Source organism: Chaetodon auriga, chromosome 4 (assembly GCF_051107435.1).
Source record: "Chaetodon auriga isolate fChaAug3 chromosome 4, fChaAug3.hap1, whole genome shotgun sequence".
Classification (NCBI taxonomy): Eukaryota; Metazoa; Chordata; class Actinopteri; order Chaetodontiformes; family Chaetodontidae; genus Chaetodon; species Chaetodon auriga.
The window spans coordinates 25,138,718-25,156,321 of record NC_135077.1 but is presented as its reverse complement, the minus strand read 5'-3'; the positions used below and the strand labels follow the sequence as shown (position 1 = coordinate 25,156,321).

The 17,604-nt window shown below is 41.5% G+C and overlaps 1 protein-coding gene across 2 annotated transcripts; it reads left to right on the top strand.

The window, feature by feature from the left end:
* Positions 1–5,162: 5,162 nt before the first annotated feature.
* chrnb3a (cholinergic receptor nicotinic beta 3 subunit a) lies at positions 5,163–17,013 on the top strand. 2 transcript variants are annotated; one of them, XM_076728029.1, is made up of 9 exons: positions 5,163–5,553; positions 10,752–10,903; positions 12,993–13,037; positions 13,991–14,100; positions 14,224–14,737; positions 15,225–15,415; positions 15,876–16,092; positions 16,389–16,515; positions 16,556–17,013. In XM_076728029.1, exons 1-9 carry the CDS (start codon positions 5,478–5,480, stop codon positions 16,801–16,803), a joined length of 1,680 nt encoding a protein of 559 aa, XP_076584144.1. In that variant the 5' UTR covers positions 5,163–5,477; the 3' UTR covers positions 16,804–17,013. The 2 variants fall into 2 exon arrangements, with proteins under 2 accessions (XP_076584144.1, XP_076584145.1); XM_076728030.1 differs by having other exon boundaries at positions 5,164–5,553; positions 16,389–16,686.
* The last annotated feature ends 591 nt before the right edge of the window (positions 17,014–17,604 follow it).

Below are 17,604 nucleotides of genomic sequence, written 5' to 3'. Positions count from 1 at the left end.
TTTGGAAATGGTTCTCAATGGTTCCGGTTCTTGATTCCCATTCCGGGGATTTCGGACTTCACACTGAGACACCTGACAGGAGAATAAACAGACATCATCCATTGCTGACACAAATATTAATAGAAATATTATGTTTTGTTGTGTTTGCTCAGTACTCAGTACTGTCTCTCTAGAATGGTATTCAAGTTCAAGTTTTGACATTCAGGTTTAATAAGAGGGTGTTGACATCCTTATCAGATGAAAAGCCACTTCACGGATTGAATTACAGTATGTATAGTAAATATAATACTACATATTGTATAATAATGAGCAAAGCTGTATTTGTAGTTCCATTAGGTCTGCACAGAAAAGAAACGTCATAACACAATGAAACCAGAAATGCATATAAATACACTTCTCACTTCAGATGTTACAGTCTGTTCTAGAGTTGATAAGCTTAGGTTGCAGCCTAGTAGTGTGAGAAGGCCATGTGTTTGCTGCTGCAGTCGAAATAAAGTTCCTGTTTACTACCACCACCTCAATGTCTCGCTGCCATCCTTCATCAGACCGCTCTGCTCTTCTACTTAATAGCTCCGCTACACTCCAGCTAGTTACGGTCAGGCTAAATTAGTTTAAAGAAACCAGCGTGCACCAACTATGGTAAGACAGCTGAAACTACCTGGATGCCTGGATGCTTGTTTGAGTGTTTGGAATTGATTTTACATTCCTGAGTTTACAGAGGTATTTTGGAAAACAAAGGTTGTGTGGACAGTTTTATGCTTTTAAATGTTTTAAATCTATTTCATGCATAGAATGCGTGAATCTTGCTATTTTAAACATGGTTCACACTCAACTGACATCAGCTAAAATACAGATTGTGTTACTGGATTTTTCATAGGGGAAGACATAATGACTGGTATTGCACATGCGCACATTTTTAAGATGCAGATGTTACCTTGTTGCATTTATGCTGTTTTCTATTAACCTACGTGATGTGCATAATTCAGAAGTAACATACAATGACTCATCCGTTGTCATGCTGTGCCGTCAGGGTTTTGTCAGTGCAACATGGCGGTCAGTCATCCAGCAGAGCAGCAGCAGTGACCTCCTCAGCCTGAAGAGACACCATCACCTTCCACCTCTATGTGAACCAACTGCCAAAGGGTCCCACTCAGGCCCCCTCCAAGATGTAAGTGTTTTTCATCCTTTAGAGGGAAGTGATGTCTGCCTGTAAATAGAACCCCTTTCTTCAACCATGTCCTAAGCCATAGCTGCAGCTCAGTAGTAGGCAGATGGGACCTCTAACATGTGCTGAGAACCGGGCACATTTTAAAAATATTTTCCTGTTAGAAAAAGAGGGAAAGCAGGAAGCAGGAAAAGCCCTGACTGTATAAGAAGCATGGCACCAGGGTTACGAGCTAACAGACGGCCCCACATTTTCTAAAGGAAACATTCAACCTAAAAATAGGCTCTGCATCAAGTCTATACAGTATATTCAGATGGCTGCTGTTTAAAGCTGTTAGAGTTGAAGCTGCTGGCTCATGCACAAACGACTTTTTTTTTTTATTACTGCAGGCATATACTATTAGATGACACTTTATCATCAGATTTTTGTGCCACAAGCGCAAGCAAAGAAAAAGTCAAAACAATTTCAAACGGTAATTGTAATGTGTCCCTCTTGTATGTACACTGCAAGCTGAGAGGGATTTCTTTTTTTATGAATCTAGACATTGTCTTTTAGGAAAATCCTGCATAATATACCTTCCAACCTTGTGTCTAATTTCCTGACAAATGACACATCGCCCATGGCCTACAGAGAACCCATCTTTTTTTTTTTTTAAATTCCACAACCATCTCAGGAACAGACAAAAAATGAGTACTCATCTTCTTATTGTTTGACTGAATAAGGCATGAATGAGTTCTGCAGCCTGTTCAGTCTAACCCATGGTACTCTACAATGCTACTCTTCATCAAATGACAAAAGTTGACATATCGAAATGTCACCATCTGCATATTTCACAATTCCCAGGTAATCAGGTATACTTACATGTAGGTTTTTCCTTAAAGTTATTGACTTTTAAGATTTTAAATCCTACAGGTGAATCTGGCTACAGTGATGTCCGTGGCATGGAGATCTCTGTGTGTCAGCGTGAGGAGGCGATCACCTCCCAGCTGCCCATGTTCTACTGCATGATATGGCCCCACAGAAGGCACTAGCCTGAATTTACCTCAACTACAAGAAAAACATTTATTTGAAGGCTTATATATTAGACAGGCTTGTTTTTTTAAGTTCATGTCCAATAAGAGTATTGGCTCATATCTACCATGAGACCTATTCTCTCTTGTTTTCCTTGTAAGTTCTTGTATCACATGATAGATTATAAAATCCACAGTTCTGTATCGTCTTATGCTAAATGAATCAAGTCTCTAGAAAGTTGACGAATAATCCAATCTTATAAAGAGTCGAATAGCATTTATGATATTGTTGAAGTAATTGATTAAGTGGAATGCTTTATACAGATCAGTTGTATGTTCATGATTTGCAACAGGAGTTCCACCATTGTTCTTCCCCAGCTTGCTTTAATTTGGAACTCGGCTCTATTTTACCACCACCTTGAATAATAAGTAATCAAGACACACGACTCGAGCCCCTTGGAATCAAACTCAAATCCTTGTTTGGAAAGGTTCCTCCCAGCTATCTCTGTTGTAACCAAGTCTTATCCTCTGCTGGAAACTTAAAAATTATCAACCAGTCAAGGTCATTGCTGATCTCGTCACTAAACATCACAAACAACATTTGCAACAGTCGACATAACTTTTTATGTTGAGCAGATGTTTTTATGATAGGAAGTTCTTATGGATGCCATCTGTGGGCTTGGGGAGAACCACTGCATTTCTCCCTTGTCACAACAGTCTATGTCTGAAGCATCCATGTAAAGTGCTTGATCTGTAAATGTAGTTTGCACAGATTCTCTGATACATAATGCATTTTACTGGCAGTGGTGTTTGGTTTCAGAACTATCTACCACTCTCTGTCCCTTTCTTATTTTCCTGTATTTTCAGTCATAGCTGATTTTAAGCATATCATTCACTCATCTAGTTCTATATATTCAAATCAGATTATGGCTGGTAATAACATGCATGTGCTCATTGCAGGCCAAATAGGTACCCTAATTTTGTGTCCAGTCGTGGCTGTCAGTGGACATATTAATTCACTGATAATTGATACATATTCATCACATTCTGTTAATTGCTTCATTTTCACTGCATCAGCAATTTTTAGTCACTGTTTTACGAATTGTTATGTGTTGTATTCTGCTGAATGCTACACTAATTGCATCTACAATTGCTCATGTTCATTATATTTTGGTAAATATGGTAGTGCTGTGTTGTTGTCTGCTGCCTGCTGTCTGTTTGATTTATCTGTTACCTCTGGTCAAGGCGACCTCTGCATTACATTCTTGTATCCTGGTCATTTAATTAATTCAGATCTTGTTGACAACATACACGCATTGTTCATTGCAGGCTATACATTTTCTAATTTAGCATTCAGTAATGGCTGACAAATGGAATATTGTTGCTGGTAATTGCTACATTTCACTGAATCTGTCAGTTGCTACATCATTATTGCATTTGCTAATTGCTACATCAATGCTGCATTGTGCTAACTGCTGTGTGTCATTGCTCTTTTTTAAGTTCTTTCATGATCTATCATGAACCCATCCTCTGCTTATGCCTCTTGCATGTGTCGAAGCTTAAAGATCTGTCGGGCCTTCACAGCTTATGGTGAGCTTGCATATGTCTAGTGGTCAGTGGTTTTGTGGTTTGTCTCACCAATTATTCAGCTGCACTCCATAATTTACAATTCTAGGGTCACTGCTGACTTCTTTTGGTCAAATCAGTTCGCTGCGCTGAATTTCAGGTCTTCAGTGTGTTATTCATGAATGAATGAATGAATGAAATGCTGAAAGTGGTAGGGAATGGAGACTGCTTAAGCCTTTTTGATGTATGTAATTCCTGTAAACTAGTCATGCTGGCTACACTCAAACTTGCAAAATCTTCAGGCCACTGCTGACCATTAGCCGTTGCTGGCTTAAGACTATGCTTTGCATTCAGGACAATGCTGTTCTTTAGCCATTGCTGGCTAAGAAGCAACAACAAAAAATTATAATAAAAAAAGACCAAAAACAAAACAAAACAAAACAAAACATGCCCCGGTCAGTGCTGATCTTGACATTGCAGGGCTTGTTTTGTTTCTTTATATTCATTCATGGAACACTGTCGATTTTATTCACTTAACCTCAAAATTTTCAATGTCATGTTCTTAATGTTTCATTGCTCAGCAGATTAGGCCATATTCTTCTGGTTAATCATGGGCTGTTTCATTCCTGCTTGGCAAGAGGTTACTTGGTACAGTACTAGGTATTTTTCTTACTTGAACCAATTTTGGAGCCTTTCAGCTCTCACACATGGCCTAATCACTGTTGCCCAAGTGAAGAACTGGAAGCCTGAATGTGGGCAGTGTGCTTTGGATCTGTACAGGGTATAGTATAAGAATATTGAGCTCTTCTAACTTTATTAAATAGCTAGCATGGGAGGCATTTTTGAAAATTAAGTAATATGTACTATAAAAATGAATCGGTGAGATATCTTTAAGGATGTTTGCAAGGCCCTAAAAGCCCTAAATTGTCTTAAATTTACTTTTGTTCGTAAAACTGTCTAATTCATTGTGTCAGTTGATTATATCATGCAGTATTTATCTGTGGTTGCAACGAGTCTGCAATGTGTCCTTTTCTTGGACCAAAAAGAACAGTTTCAGAAATGTCAGTGCTGTCATTTTATTTATGATTTATTTCACTTATATAAAAGGAAAAGTGGAGGTACTGATTGTTTTGAGACATATACAACTATTTAATAAAGTTCTTATTTTAAAAAATACATAACAATTAGCCAGAAAGGGGATGCTATGTCATATAAACGTATTGAAAATCCAAGTTGGTGTTTTCAATGGGTATCGTATACTGCACGTGCATCTATTCCTCTATCTAACTATTTATTTTATTTGATTATTTATTTCCCTCTGGTAGGGGACCAGATCTGTCCTCCCCAGTCCTCGTCCTCCCTCCATCCTCTGACGGGCCGGCCCTCCTCCGTCCCGCCCTCAGCCCGGCTCCGCTCCGCTCCATCCATCCATCCATCCATCTCTGCACCGGGGCACACAAGCGCGCACAAAAAGAGGCTGCAGAGACGCACAACAGGCGACAAGCAGGAGGAAGGTGGAGGGAATCGCACAAACTGCTGCTGCCCCGCATCGTGAAGGCGGTCCGTGTTATACAAAGCCTCCAACAAGCGGCTGTCCTTCATTATTTAAACTGGACATCTCAGCGGCGACACTTCAGAGGTCCCGCTTGGCTTTTAGCAGCGATGCATCCTGCAGGTGTTTGTCGTCAGTGACATGATTTGATCTTCGCGGTGGATAGATCCAGTCGGTGTTGTTGATGATCAGAGGGAGCATGAAGTTTGCGGTTGCGGTGTTGTTGTTCTCCCTGGCTCTCGGGAAGGCTACTATGCAAGGTAAGAATCGGGAAACACAGTTCGTCTTTAAACTGTTGGGTCTTATGAGTCCAAAACAACAAATGCTAAATAGACTTGGATGCAGCCTGGTGAGGATTTGGGACCGCGTTGCGCGATCAAAACACAGCATCCCACCACGTTACAGTCTCATTAATCTAACAGACGGTGTGCCCCGTCTTGCCCAGCGCTTCTTAATAGGCGAAGAGTTTCATAAAGAAGCGGGCATATTGTATAATTCAGATGTGATTGCACTTGCAAAATGCTAGGGTCAGGTGAGAGGAGCATGTTCATGGTTTATTTAAGAATGGGAGCGCAGCGCCCCCCTGGGGATGTATGACTGGGGATGAGTGTATAACATGGTACAGGAGAACAACATGGGACAAAGACCCGACCTGCATGAGAAAGACTTCCCTGACACAAACAGACTGACTCAGTGATGTCTGATAAAGAATGAAATACTATAGTGTGTGTGTGTGTGTGTGTGTGTGTGTGTGTGTGTTGATTCAGCTCACTGTAAAGCAGTTACTCTAATCTTGAGATGTAGAGGCTATTGGCAGCTCATACTGTCACACACTATGCACATACTGCAAGAATGTGTGTGCGCACCAGTGAGAGAGTAAAAGAGAGAGATGTGATGACAAGAAATAATTAATCCACCTCCAGTGACCAATTAGCTGTCCCAGTGTCAGTCCACACTTAAGAGGAATCACATTTTAAGCTGACACTGAGCTGCGAAGGCTGAATTACAGGAATGTCACCTACAGGAAGCAGGTAGGTGTGCTTGGATTTTAAAGGGTCAGTTCACCCAAAATTTTAAAAAAGCAAACACATGTTCTCACTAACCTCTAGTCATGCAGATATGTTAGGCTCGATCTGTCTGGGTTTTGAGATCTTTGTTGTAGTTGCTGCCAACTCAGTAGAGATAAATTAAATTTTCTTTGTGGTCGTCACAGCTTTTAAAAAATTACCTTAAAAATTGAACAGCAGCCAGATACAATGGCCCCGTTCCACTGGATAATCCACATACCTTGCCGATACCTCACAGCTCCACAGGACCCTTTCCTTTGGTGGAAGATAGTTCCAATGAAAACAGCTCACAAGAAGGCTCAGATGCAGGTACATGTGTAGGCTATGAACAGTCAAATTGCATACGTGTGGTCACCTCTGGGCATGTGATGTCCAGTGGCATCCAAGGACTATGTGCAAGCAACGTATTGGCGTGCACACTCACATACAAAACAGGACTCAAAGGTAGGGGTTAACCATTGTGACAAGTCTTGGCTACCTCAGAGGTACCTGTCCAGTTACATTATGGGTAACTAAGAGCAGGGCTGCAACACAAATAGTAAAGCTTGCTTCCTTCTCTCTTGATTCTTGCCTTCAAAAACATCCCCTTTTCCAATGGCCTGTAAGCATCTCATTAGAAATCAGTGACAGCTGCATGGAGGAAAGAAAAAACACAGAGTTAAGTTGTCTTTCATCTGTACTAGTGTGTGACGAAAAAGTGGGTTCCCCTCTGTTTTCCCTCCCGTCTTTCTACCCCTCACAGTGGTACGTCCCACTGATGTTTCATACTGAACAGATGGTGGCAGTGTCAAGGTGATCATACCACTGTGTGGCCCATGGGGTGTTTTAGATTGATGAGGAGGCAGGGTGTTTGTTTGGATGCTGGGTTACCCCTCTGCCTGTATCAATCATAAACAAACTGTAGGTCATCTCTCTTACACACACACACACACACACACACACACACACACACACACAGTGTACACACATGCTAATGCATCATAATTTCCCCATAGAAAACCAAACCCACCCCCCACCATCAGACTGTGTGTTCTAATCAATACTCTCCCCTTCACCTCTGCTCAGTCAGCTGCACTTGCATGCACACACACACACCGAGTCAATCATCCTCTATCTGCGAGACTAGTTTGGCTCCTGTGTTTTTGTTGATGAGGGTCTCGAGACAGAGCTGCTTCCTGTAGAGATGAAGATAGGATTCAGCTGACTGAGTGCACCGACGCCGTGTTTCAAGCCTTTACAAACTGATTGCTTCACATGGGCTCTGATGCAATGGGATGTAATCTGTCTGAGCACACTGCGTACGTCAGATTCCAGCACACCCGACAGGAAATAGGAGGCAGAAGACAGGAAATATAAGGGTGCAGTTGTGTCCATGCACACATTCCCTAAAGCACTCTGAGTTTTTTTCCTTGCATGCACACAGGCATAAAAACATGCACATACATGTTTGTGTTATTATTCGGTACTTGTGAGGGCATTCCGCTGACTTAATTCACTCACCAGTCCTCAAGCATGACAGCAAGCATAATGTCACCTAATTTAGTAATTTTTAGTATGAAAAACTGTAGAGATGGATTTTTATACACAGGAGAAACTATGAAGAAAAACCCAGACCAACAATGAATTAATCCTACTAACAGATGTTGTTTGTGTATCCAAAGTCTGATGTAGCTTACTGCTGTGTGCCATAGAGCTCCATTGTTTCTTAATAACCAATTAAAACACTGGGTGACGTGTTCCTTCATTCTGTGAATAAACTCACTGCCCTGTAGGTTAGTTTGTGTCAAATCCAAAATCATTAAAACAAACCCAACAACTACAGGCGTCACTGCAGTGTTGTTTTAACCAAACATTCAGTAGTACCGTCAAGAAAAATATTCGCCATCAGCCAATTTTTCATGCCTAAAAGAAGACTAAAAGGTATTAAACGCTAACCTATGATGAAGTGTATGACATTTTTCATCAACAAATAAAACTAAATGATAATGTTAAAAGTGCACAAATGAATTAACCCTGTTTTAAAAAAAAAGCTTTATTCGTGACCTGCACACATCACAGAATTGCAAACTGTCGTTTCCTCTGCTGCCTAAAACACCTTGTGTTCAAAATGTGACTTCGCTGCCTTAGCTGTTGCAGTACCATGTACAGAAAGCATGATGCATTCAGTAATCCATCAGTTATACTATCTGGCTTTCACGTTTCCTGGAAGAAAGATTTCTGGACTGAATTAATCGTAATCACTGAGAATTAGACACAGCTGAGACAAACAAAAACATGCAGGCTAGCTCTGCAAAAAAAAATAAAAAATAAAGAAAATCTGATCTCTCTGTAGTGTAAACTACAGTTGCAGAATATAACATATCAAGTAACATGTGGAGCATGTCAGATTAGCGGGGCTGGCTTGCACAGTATAGAACCTTGTGTTTACAAGTTGAAATGAGAATTCGATTTCTCCTTGTGGTCTGTTTTACTGTCTGTTCTCATTCCCCTTGCTCCAGTTAACTTCTCCTTTTGTATCAAACCCTACCCTGCCCCCTCATTCTGTCTCTCAGACACCGAAGGGAATTGCTCTGGGTCACTCTGTTTCTCTCCTTCCCTTATCAGCTCTCTCCATTCCTCTGCTCCATTCCCCTTGTTTAAGAGGCTGTGGATCCAAACTTCTCTTTTGTGTCTATCAGCCTCTGCCTGCGTTGCAACACGACTGTTGGTGGTGCCAAATAACATCCTCTTATGCAGTGAAACGCTCAGAGCTGATAGAGGCACCCAGTTACTGTGGGAGGCTCTGTTGTGCAGCTCAAGTACAAATACCACATAATGCTCTGAGCGCCCAGCAAATGCTGCTGTCATCTGCATCTTTTAGACTGAGTTACAATGTGAGTAACAGGGAAGAGCGTCAGCATCTTGCTGAAGGACAATTTGACGGGACATATAGCTGTCGGTGAGCACACTGACTGTCAGTGCAATCAAGTATGCAAACTTCAAGCCACTGACGAGTCTTTGAACAGTCTGGCTACCAGAATAAACCATTAGCTCTTACTCAATACAAGCTGTACCACGACCCATTGACCGAACTGAATCTCACCTGCATTTTTTGCTCTGTAACTGCAGAATATCACAGTGTGTTTTCTGTAATTGTCTACCGAACAGGCCTGATATCTCCCAGCTGTCCGCACTAGAACGGTGGCTGGTGAAGCGAAAGCACTGTTCCTTCAGTCTCCTGCTCAGCGTGAGCGTCACTTTTTAACTGACTATTTGTGCCTGGCTGCACAAAGCGCTCCGAGCTCAGCTTGTCTCCCCTGGCAATTGTTCTGTCTGAGGTGATCATGTCAGCATGATCATTTTGTCAGCCTTGGGAGCTTAGATGCATTCGCTCGGCCATGACCAGCTGTCAGTCCAGTGTTGACACTGTGTGTATGTGTGTGTGTGTGTGTGTGTGTGTGACTCTTAGGCCCTGACTAAATTTTTTCCTTCCGCTTGCTTTTGAGACTCTGGAGAGGTAGTTCACTTTGTTCATGCACCACTGTGTCTTTGTATGTTCTTAAACATGTAGGCCTTGCAAGAGGGTGACATTTATGTGCACATCTGTCCATGCACATGAATATTACATGCATGTGAGTCAACTAGCCATATAAGCTGGGCTGCAACACTTTTTTCACTATTGATTCATTTGTTGTTTTTTTTATTAATCGAATAGTTTACCTTATAAAATGTTGAAAATAGAGTTGCCTAGAGTCCAAGGTAGCACCCTCAGATTACCTGTTTTATCCATATTTAGCCATGCTAGAAGTGTGGTATAAACAGGATGAATTGCTTTTGCTTATGCATTAGATATCTCAACAGCTACTGGATTTCCACAAACGTTCAGTCATGATTCTCAACTGATGTATCCTACTGACATTGCCTAGCCTGTAAAGCTAAAGCAGCATATTATTAGAGCAGCACAAGATCTTCAATCGTCCATCCACATATGATGCATTCAGGCACTACATTGAGTGTAGGTCACCAGTGTTTTGACAGTGTTGACAGAAGAAATCCAACACAGAATGACTGCACTTACAGGTGGGAAATGGAAGAACGTAGACTTTAAGTGCTTTGGGTTGGGTTTACATATGTAAAGGTGTGTTTTACACAACAGTTGTGTAGACAGCTGGATTGGTTAAAAGACAAATGCATCTGTTCTGTAAGATGTCTGGGAAATCACCTCTTTGTGCAGACCCACATTTTCTTTATCAATTATCCAAATTGATGTTAAAGAATATTAGTTTACTGTTATTTATGGACTAATCTACTAATCACTAATCATCTCATAATCATGTCCGTAGCTATGTTTTCATGAACACTGTTGTTGTATGCCGTGTCTTTAGTCCTCATCACAACTTTCTTTCTTCCAGTTCAGGAAGACTTTGTGTCACTGGCTGAGATGGAGGATTCGTTGTTGAGGAACCTTTTCAGGGGTTACCAGAAGTGGGTGCGGCCTGTCCAGCACGCCAATGACACCATCACTGTTCGCTTTGGGCTCAAGATCTCACAGCTGGTTGATGTGGTGAGGAAACAACACCCAGATATGCAAACACACAAGGCGCACATAATGTCAAGTCATTTCAGGTTTTACACATGGAGGATGGACCTTCAGGGCTCTGTTTGTGAAACCTTTCTGAGATTTATCATGGTCAGTTTTCTTTGTTTTTAACTGTATGGTCATCTTTAAGGCTGTAGAAGTAGAAGTAAATGAAAGATCATCACATTATTTTTGTCATGAATTCTAAGTAAAATAAATGTGGAAGTTATTAATGTGGAGCACTCAACTGATCTTGATTTGATCTCGTCTTCGATTCATCTTGTGAGCTGACTTTGCATTTTTTGGTATATTGACAGAGGAGGAATGGAAGACAGAAAATCAATAAAATCAGGCTGGACTTCGAAAAGGTCAATCAGAAACAAGATGTTGCGGAAGCCCACAAATTCACAATTCACGCAATATCTATTAAAATACTGAGGACACGACCTCAGTGTCCTCAAAGGTGGCTCTGGCTCTGTCCTTGCCATATATAATGTATTATATTAATATTAGATAGATGAGGGTATTTTAAACAGTCTCTGAAGCTAACCACATCCTGAGCGCCCTTGAGCAGAGTGAAACCAGGCAGAGAGGCTCTAATGCTTCCGGGAGACCAACCCAGCGCAGTCTTAAGCTGTGTGTTCCTGTTAAGGAAGCTCTCTGCAGAAATTAAACTATCCTTATGTAACATGGTGAATAAAATCGTGTTATAGTCTTTTGAGAATTGGATGGTTATGTTTTTGGAATGAGAGAGGAAAGGAAGGAAAGGAGGGGAGGAAGTGAAACTCACCATCACTGAGATGCATGAGAATACAGAGCGCAAGAAGGATTAGTGATTATTCTGAAAGAAGAGGGAGGGAACAGAGAGAAGTCCATGAGAAGAGTTTGGTGGATACTGTAAATGGCTCATGTTCTGTTTAGGTTTTTATTTAATGTCAAAAATGATGAAAGTTAGCTGGAGCAGAGGAAGAGAAATACAAAGACGGAGAGAGGCAGGTTAGGAGTGTGAGAGATGGAAATGAGTGGCGATTAAGGGAACTGTTGTACGGAAGCAGTGCTGAGGACAGACGTGTGAGGATAAACAAAGAGGAGAGTAAGGAGCAGAGGGATTTAAAGGGTCAAAGACAGGAAGAGAGAGTAAAAAGAGGAGAGAGGAAGAAAGGTTAAAAGAGAGGTCCAAAGTAGTTTTTCATAGCAGCAGAGGAAGTAATGAGGCCATCAGGCTGAGAGGAACCAGATCGCATTTATTATTTACACAAGGACACACACACACACACACACACACACATAAAGCTGCTCTCACTACTCCACAGAGGGCCATATTTTGACTACATCAGCATTTGATGTTCGTACTCCTGCCATGCAGAAATAACATCTAGAAGAGTGCCATCTTGTGGTATTCTTACTAAACTACTGAGATTCTGAAAAAACTAAAAAACCAAAAACAAATCAATTTTTGTTCAGAGAGGATGGGCATGCAGTCAGGTTTGTCTCAGCGCCTCTTGAGAGCAGACAAACCACAAAATCTATTCCATAGATTTTCTCTTTCCTCTAGTTTTGCTTTTTATGTTTTGGCAAAGCGTATCCTGCACGGAAAGTCGACAGCTTACATCGAAAACCTCTCTGACCTCTTCAGATTCATTATTGTCTTCGTCCTCCTCCTCTTATTGCTTTCTGTCACCCTCTTTCCAGGCTTCACACTTCTGTTTTTGTACAGTATAGATCAATACTATGTATTGAGCAAATGAGGCAGCAGCACCTAGAGTATATTAGTATTGTCAAGAGTAATTTGTGCTTGTCTTGCTCATTAAATGCTATAGATGTACCGTGAAGCAGGCACTTAACCCTCAGAATGTTCCTCTGTGCTTCTTCAGTGGCAAACAAGAGGAGTAATTAACCCAATTTGAGAAAAAAAAAAAACCTTTCTAACTCGGTTTCTTTCTTTCTTTCATCCCTCTCAACTTTTTGTCCCCAGCTTCTGGTTTGCTCCTCATTAGCCTCTCTTACTGCTCACAGTTAAGCCCCACTAAGATGTACAAATAGTGAACAAAACCCTTTCCCTGTCTTCCTGCAGGATGAAAAGAACCAACTGATGACTACAAATGTCTGGCTCTGGCAGGTAACAATGAACACTACTATTTACAACAACTGGATCTTTAAACTGTCAGGTGCTGTTTTCACATCTGGGAATTCTTTGTGTGCCACCTTTGGTGCAGCGGGACTCGAGTGGTGGCTATCATCAGTTCATTTGAACACAGTCTGAGTGCTGGCTATGATTCATTGGCAACAATGTGCTACTGTAGCCTATATAAAATGTACAATGTCACACATTGTGGTGTAGTTTAATTTTACAGACAAGAGGAGCTCACAAATTTGTTGTAAATGTGATTAATTTCATTAATTCATTTAATATAAAACAACAAACAGCATCTGTACATTTTTTGACTGACTTTAGGAGAGCTCCAGGGTCACTTCAGTTGAGAGTTGATCCTAGATGCAAAAGCTGAACACACAAGACATATTTTGTAATGACTGTACAATATATCATTGGTCATTATGATGAATATTTCCTGCTATTAAGTGCCATTTAATAATCCCTATTCCTCCTTGTAATAAACTTATTATATTTTTTTTCCCGACTCCTAACACTCCTAAAAAGTGTAATTCTTAAATGGGTCTATGTGATATAATTAGATCATTAAAGGGCATCAAGAAAATAAAAGGAAATTGCAACAAGAGTCTGTGAAAATATAGAATTTTTAGAACAAATCTTGCAGTTTAAAGGAGACGGCATGGACTTGGGAACGCTTCTTTTAACTTGTTTGTCCTGCTCAAATGAATTGTGGACAAGGCACAAGCAAACCATGTCGTCTAAAGCATTGTTTCCATTTGCTGGGTGCAGTTAGCAGTCCGGAGCTGTCCGTGGTGCTGACATGTAGGAGATGCACTTAAAGGCCTATCAAGCTTTCCTGAGTCTAGTGTCTTTGACAGCTGTACCATAAGATCACACTAAAATGTAGGCTAAATGGATCAGATTGTGTAACTTGTTGTGTGTCACTGATTTATTTAAAGGAGTGGGTTGATGTGAAGCTGAAGTGGAACCCAGATGACTATGGAGGTATCACCTCCATCAGAGTGCCCTCAGAGACGATTTGGCTGCCTGACATTGTCCTGTATGAAAAGTGAGTTATGCACACATCAGAAGCACATTCTGAAGCTGTGCCTGACACACATCACATCTTATTTTTACTGATCTTTATGACTTTTCTTCGCCACCTCATCCTTCCTTTCTCATCTTCTCTCAGTGCGGACGGTCGCTTTGAGGGTTCCCTGATGACCAAAGCCATTGTGCGCTGGGACGGTACCATAACATGGACTCCACCTGCCAGCTACAAGTCCTCCTGCACCATGGATGTCACCTTCTTCCCCTTCGACCGACAGAACTGCTCCATGAAGTTTGGCTCCTGGACTTACGATGGGAACATGGTGGACCTGGTCCTGGTGGATCACTATGTGGACCGGAAAGACTTCTTTGATAACGGCGAGTGGGAGATCCTCAATGCCACGGGAGTAAAGGGAAGCAGGAGGGACGAGGTGTACTGGTACCCGTTTGTCACCTACTCCTTCATCCTCAAGAGACTGCCCTTGTTCTACACCCTGTTCCTCATCATCCCATGCCTCGGCCTCTCCTTTCTGACTGTGCTGGTGTTTTATTTGCCGTCGGATGAAGGAGAGAAACTGTCACTTTCCACATCTGTGCTGGTGTCACTCACTGTGTTCCTCCTGGTCATAGAAGAAATCATCCCTTCATCCTCAAAGGTGGGTTCCCTAAGAGGGTTCGCTTCAAACCCTGTGTTCGTTTTGAAGTTTAGTCTGGGCTGCATTTTTTTTTATCTGTGCTACATTTTCCTGTGTTCACTTATCTTAATTGTAATCTTAATTGTCACATGCCCTAATTAACACAGATCCCACCCACAGCCCTCTCAATTACCTTCAGCTTAAACTGCACGTCAACTCAATTAACAAGCTATTGACTTCAGATAAATCTTAGTCCACTACAGAACACTTCAGAAAAGCTGAGCTGAAGAAGACCATGACTGCATCCACTTTTTCATATACTGAGCTCCCAAACTGAACTCTTGAAGAAGCAGACAGTGTGTCATTGTTACATTTATTGATGTGGTAATAAAAAAAAAGGTCTCCTCATAAATTCAGAATGAATTTCCACCTGTGGAAAGAAGCAGTTCAAACATTAGAGTGAAGCTGTTTAACTGACTCAGAAACCATTACATTTCTCTGTCTCCAGGTGATCCCACTGATCGGAGAGTACCTGCTCTTCATCATGATCTTCGTCACTTTCTCCATCATCGTCACCGTCTTTGTCATTAACGTCCACCACCGTTCCTCTGCAACTTACCACCCCATGGCCCCCTGGGTAAAGAGCCTCTTCCTTCAGAGACTGCCCAGACTGCTGTGTATGAGGGGCCACACTGACAGGTAATGTGGGGTCGACTGTAGCTAAAGGAACGGTTTTGGGAAATGCTTGTTTGCTTTCTGTATGAGAGTCAGAAGAGAAGATTATCTCAGTTTAGCATAAAGACTGGAGACGGGAGGAGACAGCAAGGCTGTTAACTAGCTGAATACAGTCATTGGCAGACAATTAGCTGAGACATCAGGAGATTACTGGTCCTGATCAGAAAATAGTCTGACACATAACCCTTGTGAAATGCCAAATAGACGGTTTCCAGTCTTTATGCTTGGCTAAGCTAACTATAAGCGCCCGGTTGTAGCTTCACATTTAGCGTACATGTATGAGAACGGTGTCAATCTTCTCGTCTAACTCTTGGCAAGAAATAAGCATATTTCCCAAAAAGTCAAACTATTAAATGTGCCAGTACACATTAGAAGATACATACAGTGTGTAAAATGCATAAAACACAGTGTCCATTATTCTCAGATACCACTTTCCAGATATGGAGATGCGTAGCCCAGAGCTCAAGCCTCGCAAAGGTGTGGGGAGGAGGGGCGTTTCTAGCCACAGTGGCAGCCAGCAGAGAGGCCCCCTCGCAGGGAAGGAGGACGAGACCCAAGCCTGGCTGGCCATGCTGGAGAAAGCCACAAATTCAGTTCGCTACATCAGCCGTCACATCAAAAAGGAGCACTTCATACGAGAGGTGTGGGAGTGGGCTGACATGAGGGAAGGCGTGGGATGAGAGTCTTTGCATGCATGAGTATTACATTCTCTTTGAATTTTTTATACCGCTGCAGCGTCTTGACTGTTCGAGTTTCACCACCAATGTATGACTCCTTTGCTCTATAGATGCTTAAAATGACACAAAGTAGTGTCTGAATGAAGCATGTTGACTGTGGCAGAAGTGCTTGAGGCTGACAAATTCTCACCTGTGGCCCTTTCTTTGTTGTGTCTGTCTCTGTTTTGCTCTGTCTGTCTGTCCATCTCTGTCTTATTCAGGTTGTTCAAGACTGGAAGTTTGTGGCTCAGGTGTTGGACAGGATTTTCCTGTGGGCCTTCCTCACAGTGTCAATACTGGGAACTGTCTTAATCTTCACCCCTGCTCTGCAGATGTACCTCAGCAGTCCTTGATAAACACACACACACACACACACACACACACACACACACACACACACACACACACAAACTCATGAATACCTGCCAACAGCTGTGTCTTGTTTTCCAGTTTGTCTTTGACTATGATTTATTGATGAAGTTCAATAAAACATTCACACCATGTATTTCTATTGTAGAATCAAACTTTTACCTCCTGACAGTGTGTTTTGCAGCCTGTAATGACTACTGGAAACTGCAGTGTTCGAGATGCAACTTGTTATACATTGTAAGTTTGCACAGGAGTGCAAAGGATTGAAAGCAATAAGCAGGTTAAAGCAGCGTATATGATTTGAATATTTATGTTTATATAACTGTAACATTGCAATTATACATAAAGCAACATGCACAGTATCACTCCATGAATAATGAGTTTTGTGTGTCACATGCACCATGACGTCCAGCCCGCTGTACTCTACTGTAAGTGCTGTAATGATGATGTTAATTAAAAGAAATCTGATGTACAAAAGCAATTTTCCAGTCCTGTTTTTAAGATTAACTTGATGATTACAACCAGGCAAAGGGGCAACTATCGGCGGCCCCAAGACTGTCAGCGAAGCGGATTACTGCAAGTTCACAACATGGCAATTTGTTTGTGTGAATTTGAAGATCTGCAAATTAGTTTGGTAATACTGTCTGCACCACAAAAGCACCAGCAAAGAAAATGATAGGGACCTTAAACCAACCCCTGTACTGTTGCATAATCTTGCGATCTCATTTTTTCTGAGGATTATACATACATGATGCATATTTCTGAAAAAAAAGCCTTAAATTATTTGCTAATTACTAAGTAATACATAAACAATACAAAGAGAATGAGAGAGCAGGGGTCAGTAGGGGCCCACACCTATTTTTTTCACCAAGGGCTCTGTAGAGGGTTAATCTGGCCCTGATACTTCAGACAAGAGCAATAAATTGGAGTAGTGTTAGAGTATTGACAGTATATCATACTGTATGGAGCGTACCAGTTAGGTTGTGTTTTGGCTGTAATGATGCTGTATCACCACTGAATGGCAGCAAACATCTTTTTTTTGCCACAAAAACAGTTGGTTTTGATTCA

Bases quoted from the DNA above. Each gene is read 5' to 3' on its own strand.
- chrnb3a (XM_076728029.1), top strand. From the start codon at position 5,478: ATGATCAGAGGGAGCATGAAGTTTGCGGTTGCGGTGTTGTTGTTCTCC. The intron at 5,554-10,751 runs GTAAGAATCGGG...TCTTTCTTCCAG, and splicing joins CGGGAAGGCTACTATGCAAG to TTCAGGAAGACTTTGTGTCA. The intron at 15,416-15,875 runs GTAATGTGGGGT...CATTATTCTCAG, and splicing joins ATGAGGGGCCACACTGACAG to ATACCACTTTCCAGATATGG.